This window comes from Ixodes scapularis, unplaced genomic scaffold, assembly GCF_016920785.2.
Source record: "Ixodes scapularis isolate PalLabHiFi unplaced genomic scaffold, ASM1692078v2 PGA_scaffold45__5_contigs__length_3442486, whole genome shotgun sequence".
In the NCBI taxonomy this organism is placed as follows: domain Eukaryota; kingdom Metazoa; phylum Arthropoda; class Arachnida; order Ixodida; family Ixodidae; genus Ixodes; species Ixodes scapularis.
Genome location: NW_024609874.1, coordinates 2,504,218 through 2,515,333, shown reverse-complemented (window position 1 = coordinate 2,515,333; position 11,116 = coordinate 2,504,218). Strand labels below are relative to the sequence as shown.

At 43.3% G+C, this 11,116-nt stretch overlaps 1 protein-coding gene across 1 annotated transcript in view; it reads right to left on the bottom strand.

Moving 5' to 3' along the window:
- Positions 1-4,235: 4,235 nt before the first annotated feature.
- LOC121837522 (connectin-like) overlaps positions 4,236-11,116 on the bottom strand; it is a 207,941-nt gene continuing 201,060 nt past the window's right edge. The window contains exon 3 of the mRNA XM_042293131.1: positions 4,236-4,798. Coding sequence (XP_042149065.1) covers positions 4,236-4,798 — 563 coding nt within the window. The remainder of the gene's footprint in view (positions 4,799-11,116) is intronic.

The window sequence follows — 11,116 nt, the reverse complement described above, 5'->3', positions numbered from 1 at the left end:
AGCATTGCGAATAATACGAGCATTTCAGACGAAACTATATAAACAAACATTTCGGGAATGTCAGAAAATCCACGTCGAAACAAGGACAGATATAAAGGTTATGACTTTGTTTTTGGCGTCAAATACACGTTCATATTAATTCAGGCTGATATCCGCGTGCACCAAATAGCATCGTCATCATTCCGTGCGTAAAGCGTGTTCCACAAGGAGAAACGTAAGGATTCACTCACAAAATTGAGACGAAAACACGTTGTGACTAGCTGCGTATAGGGCGCGCAATAGGATGCTAATGTCACGACTAACGCATTCTACCTTCAACGTGATTCATATTTACACTCCACCCTATCTGTACAAGCTTTGAAAATACTCTTTTTCTTTAGTATGACCAGGAAATGAAATCATCAGGAGCTATCGTGTTAATTAGCCTCGTCGTTAGAAGAGGCAAAAAAAAAAAATCAATTCTGGTATATTATGTTTAGAAGGTGAGCACGTTGATGAAATTATACGTTGCTGAAATAATAAACACAGGGACGGACAGAAGACACATCTTCATGTGTCTTCGCGTTCGTCCCTGTGCTTATTCTTTCAATAGCATATACCTTGCTTCCCAAACATTCAACTGGCTCGTGTCGAGACCATGCGAAAAATAGCAGAAATCACACGCTTCGGGGATGTTCCTTCTTAATTGTGAAACATTGTTATTTCCACCCTAGCATTTACAGTAATTTTTATGTTTGTTTCCATTTGTATATTTTGGAGAAACTACAAGAACTAGAACAATCTCAGGTTCCCTTTTCTTGGAACGCTTACTTTTGACGAGTGTCGTTCATGTTATCACTACCTTAAGAAAAAATAACAATATTCAAAACTGTACTGTTTAACCGGATTATATTTGTTTGCATTCGTGTTATAAATCTCAGTTTTAACATATGAAGAGTCTGAGACAGTTAAATAAGGAAGAATCACCTCAAAATGCAGTGGCTTAAAGCATTAGTTGTCAAGGTTGGACTCGGCTACGTTCTATGTGTTTTAGATACTATATTTGTTAAGGCTCTTTAGAAAACGTGGTTTTTTTTATAGTTAAAAGCTTTCTTCGTACAACGTATTTCGGAGGTATCAATAAATATTTAATGTTAGTTATGCACACGACTTTCTGTAGAATACAAGCATTTTTTTCCTTATTCGCGCAAGAACAAGCACGATGAGTAAATCCAATCCGCGTTTCAAACTAGCCTAAAAAACCTAGCATTTCGCAAGATTCTAAACTATCCAAAACAAATATCACTGTTTCCCTTAATCGTCAAGTAATAATCCATGCAAGAAGGTATTGGGTGCACACATACCAATTCTGCTCACTGGATCCGAAAATAAAATGAGAGACACGAGTGAGAGGAAACAAAACGCGATTTCGAAAACAAATCATCCGAGGTTAACAGACTGATGTCACATCCGTTTTAGCTCACGGGAACGCTTCCTGCGAGCGAGATAGTTTATGTATTTCAGGTGATCTCACTGGCCGAGAACCTGCCACATTAAAAAGAACCAACCACCGGCCATTTGCTCAAGCAAATAGCTTTGGCTTCGGAGAGAGAAACAAAAATCTCAAGCAGGCACGCAGCAAATCGTCTCGCACCTCAATCGCTGTGGGAGTATTTCTACACATTCGAAAGTTATTGCATGTATGCTGCGTCGGTGATGCACAGAAAACACCAATCACTCGGCACTCTCTCTGTGAAGTCAAAAAGAAACATCATGGGAACGTGGAGTGGCAGCTCGCGTTTTTTTTTTTTTGAGCAGTCTGTGAGTGAAACGACGGTTGCTACCTTGATACAGAGTTTTTTTTTCTTTCACGTTTTTCCTATAGTTATTGAGAGCTTAAATAACGCAGGGCTTGGAAAATTGCAAGCATCATACTATCATCTCTCAGCCAAAGAGACTGCTGCACCCGATGAGAAGGATTCTAAAGATAGAATGACGTGACGAAAAGCATATTAAGGCCACACTCCTTGTCAGTGGCTATACCAGCTACGAGTACGGTTCAGTTCTAGTTTATTACAGAGTTTTAGGAAAACATTTTTGCACTCCCAATACGGTTCGATGGGCCATACGGTACGAACTGAGCATATGCGAGCCTTGTGGGGTAGCGCACGCGCAGTTTGTACCGGAGGTCCCATTGCAGCGTGTCAGATGTGCAAGTACGGTTCCCTAAAACTCCCCATTGACTAGCGAATGTGAAGGGCGAGCGGTACAGCGCTCCGATGGTTACTCCCTCTCGGAGACCTCCCATTTGAGAGCGCAGCTCTTAGGGGCCCGTTTCCGGCTTGAGCGGCGTCGGCGTCGCCGTCGCCGTCGCCGTCGCCGTCGGCGTCACCATCGGCGTACCGCGCGGTGCATTATGGGTAAATTTCCCGGCTAAATCTAGCGGAAAAATTTCCCCACTAGATTTAGCGGAAAAATTTCCCCGCCAAATCTAGCGGAAAAATTTTCCCCGCTAGCTTTAGCGGAAAAAATTCCCCGCTAAATCTAGCGGGAAAAATTCCCCGCTAAATGTAGCGGAAAAGTTTCCCCGCTAAATCTAGCGGGAAAAATTTATCTGCTAAATCTAGCAGAAAAATCTGGCGGGAAAAATTCCCCGCTAAATCTAGCGGAAAAATTTCCCCGCTAAATCTAGCGGAAAATATTCCCCGCTAAATCTAGTGGAAAAATTTCCCCGCTAAATCTAGGGGGAAAATTTCCCCGTTAAGTCTAGCGGAAAAATTTCCCCGCTAGATTTAGCGGAAAAATTTCCCCGCTAAATCAAAAATTTTCCCCGCTAGATTTAGCGGAAAAAATTTCCCGCTGAATATAGCGGAAAAATTTCCCCGCTAAGTCTAGCGGGAAAAATTCCTCGCTAAATGTAGCGGAAAAATTTCCCAGCTAAATCTAGCGGAAAAATTTCTCCGCTAAATATAGCGGAAAAATCTAGCGGGAGAAAATCCCCGCTAAATCTAGCGGAAAAATTTCCCCGCTAAATCTAGCGGAAAATATTCCCCGTTAAATATAGCGGAAAAAGTTCCCCGCTAAATCTAGCGGAAAAAGTTCCCCGCTAAATCTAGCGGAAAATTTTCTCCGCTATATCTAGCGGAAAAATTTCCCCGCTAGATTTAGCGGAAAAATTTCCCCGCTAAATCTAGCGGAAATATTTTCCCCGCTAAATCTAGCGGAAAAAATTCCCCGCTAGATATAGCGGAAAAAATTCCCCGGTCTAGCGGAAAAACTTTCCCGTTAAACCTAGCGGAAAAATTTCCACGCTAAATCTAGCGAAAAAAATTCCCCGCTAAATCTAGCCGAAAAATTTTTCTGGGGGGTCGCGTGACCCCCAAGGTCCCATGACCCCCCCCCCCCCCCCCCGCCCCGAGAACAGGTAACCCTGAGTACCCTTCCCTCCTCCTCCTCAAGAGCTGCGCTCCAATTCGGTGTTACAGGGAGTTGTAAACGGCTTTCATTTTTTTTTTCTTTTCAAACCGCAGCTTAGACCACGTAAAGCTGAAGTTATCGCTGCGAAATAGAGAAATTCTGACATTAGTCCGCACCCCTACCTGCTACCGGCGTGCGGAAGCTAGCAGTTTGAGTCCACGCTCTTATCTATGACAAGAACCACTGTCGCCATATTCTCGAAGACCGACCCCACATTGTCAAAACATCTAACGTCTAAAAGTTTTATTTGCATTTGTTGCCCCAAATTTTTTAATATCATTTCGTGTTTCACAAGTGGGACATTAGATTGATTGCTTTTTCCGTTACAAAAATGGATTAAAAAAAGTCCAGTGAATATTATTTGGACCGCCTCCCGATGCAGCATTCACCGAAAAACTTCTAATAGCTCACAGCGTATTTAATAAAGGTATGAATGATCCCCAAGACTTCACCGACATTGCCTCCAGGTAAAGTGATTTTTGCAGCATCGTATCTTGACGTGCAAATATTTATACACTCCAGAAATAAATATTTGGGATCCCTTTAGTGCAATCTTGGTTATAATTATTGTGTTGTAAGTATACAGCACGTTCCTATCAACGTAAACACGAGCGAAACCTCTGGCCCTGTACAAGAATTTACATTGACTGAGGTGTAAGAGGGTTGACTGCGTACCGGTGTTTTTTCGCACACACTCTGCTTTCTCATGGGTCTCATCATTCGTCACGCGCATTTCTTTAAGTGAAAAAAAAAACAGGCATAATATCGGTTTGATGAGATCAGCTATGCCGGGCCAAAATCCCTGCTGTGGTCATCCCGCTCGCAGCCACGGCGAAGAAAAGCTGCAGAGTGATGCTCCAGCCGACCAGCGAGGCGCAGGAGTTTCCGTTGTCCTTCCGCGAGTGGGCGGCTTGCTTCTGCATCACCTTCCGCTGACTCAGCACCATGTCAATCTCGTACTTCATTGTCTGCATCGTCGCGGTTACGTCATCCCGCGCCTCCGAGACCAGCGCCTCTTCAGACTCCTCCTCCTCGATCTGGTTCCTGTCGTCCCGGTGTTCGAAGATGTCGCCTTCGTCCGGCGAAGCGACGGTGGTCATTGTTGTGCTGTCGACTCTAGCGTCAGGGTGGGAGTTCTCGAACTTGGGCTTCTCGTGGTCTTGAGGGCAGTTGAGCTCCTTGGCACTGAGTCGGGCCACCTTGCTGCTGGTACCCGTCGCACCGTCGGCCGCCGCGAAGTCGCACTTGATGTGCCGCAGCTCGCGCCGGAAGTTGTCGTTCCTGGTGGAGTTGGCCAGATGCGCGATCCAGGAGATCCTGCAGTCGCAGCTGAACTTGTTGCCTGGAAAAAAGAGATGGTACGAACGAGGCAATTAGACACGCTGCTAAAAATAATCATTCGTCGATCCAACCGCAACTAAGCAAGTTACTCATTTCCAGAAATTGTCAGGAAACTGAATTTTCTGGGAAGCCTCACAGCAACGTCCGACATTTCGTTAAGAGACTTAGCTTAGAAAGTCTCTTAAAAATATATCCGCTTTCAGAGTGAGTATTCAGGATGACTCTATTCAAGTTCACCCAACAGGCTTTGGTTAGTTTTTTTTGTTGTTTTATTAACTTACTCGTCGCAGAGTCTCATATGTAACCCTTTCCTTCCCTCGCTCCTGACACATAAGAATTATTAATTGTAACTAGGTCTAAGAAAGAAACAAAATTAAAGTGCCTGCAAAGTTCGGCTGAAGCTACTACTTCTACTTATATTCCGCCTTCTTAGGTGCAACAAAAAATGTGGTACAGCTGGCGTGTTTATCATCAAGTACGGCAATGTACTATTAAGTGTTTACTTTTTTTAATGTCTGTCTGTCGTTTCATGATGTTTTAAGATTCAATATTCTAAGGCAAAGATGGCGCAGGATAGGGTGAGAATAAGACTGGAGTTTTTTCAGGTCTACCGATGAAGTAACTGAATCTTATTTCGCGTGACCAAACTAATTCGTACATAGAAGAAAAAACTCCACAAGTTTGGTCTTGATAGTGCCGTACCCCGATGACGGGTGGCCACAGATATTCAAGAGAATAATGAACAGCAGTTGTACTACGTTAGGTTAGGTTACAGTGTTACAAGTGCCGAAAGTTTCTTGAGGCACTTGCTGTCGACGTGTTACATATACAAAGCAAGAGTTACGTCGCATTTAGCGCGTGGTTCCATCAGCATAAAGCTCCTCTCCTCAATGCAGAGAAAGAATATCAGCATATTGTTACACAGAAGGGTACTTTTCACCACTGCTTATTTGATATTGTCCAAGCTTAACGAGCATGCATATTATAGACGTCGTGCGAAGATATGACATAGGAGATCTGTGTTCCAGAAAAATTGACACTCGACGACTTTCCGTCAAAACACTGTGGTAAAAAACGCTTCATGCAAATTGGGGACTGCGACGCCACTTTTGTTTCAGGGTGAAAAGGTGACAACTCTCATAGGAAAGTCAAATTTAATTAGTTAATCGTGTCTTTTTATCCCAACTTGCGCGTACTGCGGCTCAGATTATTTTGAATGACTCATTGTTCTTAGTCTGACGTAAATAATTTTTTCACATATGTAAACACAAAGATCCAAAAACAAAATAAAGGATAGCTCCCATGCATGGAAATGGCGCAGGGCGGACTTACGAAAAAAGAGGTGTTTAGTAGAGCACAATTAATACGCGCAAATTCCATGGCCGAACACATACTGAGAACCTTATTAGAAGGCGAGGCCTGGGCCTTCAATTGGCTTACCTCTCTGCCTTTCACCCACCACTTCTATATTGGAAAACGCAAACAATTACTCCTATTCCTTTCTTCTCCAAGCTTATCTGTTTTTTTATTCTTTGTTTCTGCCGGAGGCCGCTGTGGTGCACAGCGGTGGTTAAAAGAAAACAATACAAAAGCAATTTTGCTTGACGATTTCTTTTAAATTGTTACTTTTGAAGTGCGTAACGTTTAATAAAGACAATTCCCAACATCGGCATACTTAAACACAGATTCAAGACTACAACGGAAGTTAGCAAAAAGTTATTTTTACTAGGAGATTTCGTTAACTGTAGACATTTTCGCCCTCCGACGCATGGGCGCTGCCATCTTGGAATTACGTGACGCGGCCGCCATAAGGTGGCTTCAAATCGTCGCTCGTCAAGCCCCTCCGCGCCATGGCGAAGGCGTTGTATTTAGTTGTTTGCTTGTCTTTTGTTGGCGTTTCACCGAGATTTTTGTCTTGCCTTGTGAAGTTTTTGATCTTACTTTTACTACCTAACTACATGCCATCATTATGTGCATAAATTCTGCACTTTATATTATAACAGTTTATGAATATTTGCACCGTCGATGTTCCGGATACGCGCGAGGAAAGGATTCAGCGTTAGCCCTGCCGCACTTTGTGTATGTTGATGTTTCTCAGACAGGTGAGGGCTGGAGCCAATTATTTATGGAAACGGAAATCTCTTAAGTGATAGTGACTGAGTGTTAATGGCCGAATAAGAAGCGCAAGGTTTCTTTATGATCACGCATTTATGATCTTAAAGAAGGAGGCAAATATAGTCAATGCAAGTAGTCACTACGTGTGTTTCTTCAAAGCATAGTGCTCTGCCATCATAAAAAATTTGAATCAGTTGCTTTTGATTATAAAGAGGAATGATTTTTCCGATATAAACATTCGCTTGGTCTGTTTCTTCATGAGTTCAAAAAAAAGTTCTACGTTGTGCTTTGTCTCATGTCTGCAGTCACCCAATTTTCTTAAGATACCCAACCTTGGTGCCTCGTCAGACGACGCGATTGCTTTTTGCAGCAAGTGTCATTTCAAGGAGTGTACCCGTGCTGTATCACATCCCATACATGTTTTGCGCCACCTGTCTCAAACAATGGCACTCTAGATGAAGCCGCTTGTCTGCTCGGCGTTCAGATGTACAGCTTCCTGAGACGCTGACATCGAAATAATTTGCTGCAAAAGCCCAACTTCCAGGCTGCGCTGGAAGCTTCCAGTCTGTGCATCCCTCATGTTTGAAAAATGCGAGAACTTTTTGTTGCGCTGTGCTTGAAAGGACTTCTTGCCGCCGTTCAAATCTACAGCAAATGTGTAGTATGCACTTTGTTTGCAGTAAAATATAGACGTCATTTCCAGGCTAAACGGTCGTTGGTGGATTATTTGTTTATTTTGTCACCCATGTACTTGGTATCGTTTGCAGCGACTTCATCCTCTTTGTACTTTTTCATATAAATTTTAACAGCGCTCGCATAAAAGAGCTGCTTTCGCCACGTTCATAACCCAAAAGGCACTAATGCGTCGTGTATAAAATATGAATGCTTGAAGTATTTAGTCGTTTTTGTACAACGAAGCATGTAGATGACTCTTTGGTCGTATTTTTTCGTGTCGGCGTCCTGTTGGAAGAAAAAACTTTCAGCGATTCGAAGAAAAAACGTGCACATATCACGCATACAAGACACAGCGCAGCATTAGTTTCAATAAACAACAAGCAAAAAAGAAGCGTCCAAACCACATTATTATAACAAGGCACCCCTTATAAGAATGCGAAGCACGTAGAGCTCACCGCATACGTTTCCCGATAAAGATTACCGTTGCCCCAGCTGCCGCAGCGACTGCAGTTTGTGACGGGGGGTGCAAGGTCACTAGCCTTTCATATATAAAAGAAGAAGCCTCTTAGCAACTGATTTTATTGTTGTTGCAGCACCGCCATGGGTAGGCCATGGCGATTACCTCATCAACTCAAAAATACTAAAAAATACAAAGCATGCGTCATCCCTGTTTTAACCGATATTTTAGTGAATTCCTTTCGTCTGGAAACGCAACACGTGACTGGAAAATTAGCCGTATCATCCACATACATAAATTCGGAAAACAATTAATTCACCTTTAAACTACCGTTCTATATAACTTACTACCATTTCTTTAAAAATAGTCTAAAATATCTTATGTTCGAGGGTTATTAGATATATCGAATATAACAACCTTCTCACGGTAACAAACACGCATAGTTAGGACTCCCGAGGAGCGCAGCGCAGATACGAGGAGCGAGAAAGAGAAAAAAAAATGGCAAAACAACCAGCGGCGGCATTTGGTATCATGCAGTTGTCAATCGTTCCAGGTGATGCCATAGCTTCGCTGGCCAGCCACTTTCACAGCCTGGATTGGAGCCCCAAAGTTTTTTTTTTTTTAGTTCTTATTTTAATTAACTGTTTCTATTCATATTTGGAATTATGTTTTATTGTAGCGAGCACTACAAATACTTTTACGTAAAAGTACTAAAACCTGCTTTTTGGTGTCAAGTGAATAGACATCTTGTAAACCCTGAGATGGGGAACGATAAAAAAACGGACGAACGCAACAACATCTCAAAACGCAGCTGAAGTTTCATTGATAGGAGCATACCAATAAATAGACTTTCACACAAAAGGATAAACAAGACCCTTCGACTTTTGGGCAATCCGTGCATACTACGGTCACCTACCTTGGCTTACGGAATATCGCATTACTTTTATCCCGCCGACAAACATTATGTTCGTTTCTTCCTAGGGTTCGTAGTGCGGCTGTCTTTTTGAGCCTCGGAAATTTGGACCCGCTCCCTATAAGCCACACCTAAAGCATGGTAACGCGTCATCGTTATGTCATTGTCTATTGTCATTTATGTCATTGTCTTCGTATCTGTACGCGCAACCGCCGGTTATACTTTTCTTATTTGCACATATCTCCAAAAATAAATCATCATTCATTCATTCAAAATTTCATAGTCTCAAAAGGCAACTTTTTAATACCGTTGCGACATCCAAAATTAAGCGGCGTCCCCATCTAGTCAAAGCAGTGCGAGCCCGCGGGCTCGATTGTCTGGCTCTTTTTCTGTTCTAGAATGCATATTTTTTGTTTAAAAAAAAAGGGGAAACATTTATTTAGAAGCTCGTTAATAGAAATAAAAAAAACGACCGGTGCTTGAGTACAGTGATCAATTTCATGCGTAATAAATTGAAAAATGAATAAAAATAAATTTTCTAGGTCAGTGCATACTAATTTTACCGGATCAGTGCCTTATGGAAAGGGTCGTGCCCATTAAAAATGCGGGAAAGTGACTTGATTGCAAAAAATCGCCCTATTTTTTGGACCTGTACATAGATCGTATAAGTTATTGGAGCATAATCTAAATAAGCAACTAGTCAATTTTATGGATGAGAACCACACACTAAGACCCAGTTAACACGGTTTTCGTAGAGGGTTGTCCACATTGACCCAATTAATTTAATGTTATCATGAAATATCTGGTTATATAAACGATCAACTGCAAGTGAATGACACTTTTATTGATCAGCCAAAAGCTTTTAATCTAGTGTCCCACTATAAGTTAATTAATGTACTAACTGACTTCCGTGCACCTTCATTGATCATAAGATGGATTACTGCATATCTCAGAAATTTACAGCAGTTCTTTGATACTAATGGCGGTTTTCAAAAACTATTAAAGGAGTCATGAAACGCTTTTTCAACTGTTTTCTGTTTAGCTTTCCTCCTCAACTCATAAATCGCATATTGTACCAAACAGTTCAAGAAGTCGGAAAGGGGGGAGTCCCCTCTTGCTCGGAATCTCGCTTGCAGCCGGACACAGCCATTGTCCCCCTAGAAGATTAGCCCGTCGCTCAAAATTCCGACTAGTTGCTTTCCCCACCCCGTTCACCCCGAAGCTGACAGTGCTGTGGAAGCTACGTGCTCGTTGGGCCAGCCACACATTTTCCACGTGATCATGCTCTCTCGCGCATACCGCGACCCGCAGAGAATGAGGTCAGGTGATGAAAGGGAGACGGCTGATTGGTCCGGCAAGCGCGTAGCTTCCACCGCAGTGTCAGCTTAGGGGTAAAGGGATTAAGTGAGGTCCGGTGTCGTGTGACGTGCGCTTGGGTCCTGGTGACGCGCTGCGGGGGCCCGGTTATGGTGGCTAGTAGCTCGGTGACGCGCTGCGGGGTCCGTGGATGTATCACAGTGAAAAGGCGGAGAGTTTACGAAGGGAAGGAGGTACGAAGTAGTCCGCTATGTTTTGCAAATTTTCGTAGCGAAACTCAGGCTTCTGACCATCTACCTTTGTTTTTTTGGCCCACTGGACGATGTGCTATTATTCAAATCCCAATATAAATTGATTTACCCCAGCCCGAAATTCGTTTCATGGGTCCTTTAAGAGGGCATTCCGGTGTTTCGCAGGGCTCTATGTTGGGTCCCCTGCTTTTTAGAGCGCAGCTCTTAGGCGCCTGTTTCCGGCGTAAGCGGCGTCGGCGTCGTCGTCGCCGCCGGTGTATCTGTGAGGTCGCGTGACCCTCCCCCCCCCCTAAAGTCACGCGACCCACCCCCCCGGAGGTCACGTGACCCCTCCCCAGGTCACATGACCCCCCCCCTGGTCACAAGACCCTCCCCCCCCACGAGAACACGTGAGCCTCAGTACCCTTCCCTCCTCCTCCTCAAGAGCTGCGCTCTAATTCGGCGTTACAGGGAGTTCTAAACGGTTTTAATTTTTTTAACATTTGTTAACTGTTTTTTTTTATCAGCAGTAACGAGGAGTGAAAATAAGAATGTTTGTTGACGACTGAATAATTTATGCTCCTACAGGTATATTCAGTAGACGACCATGAT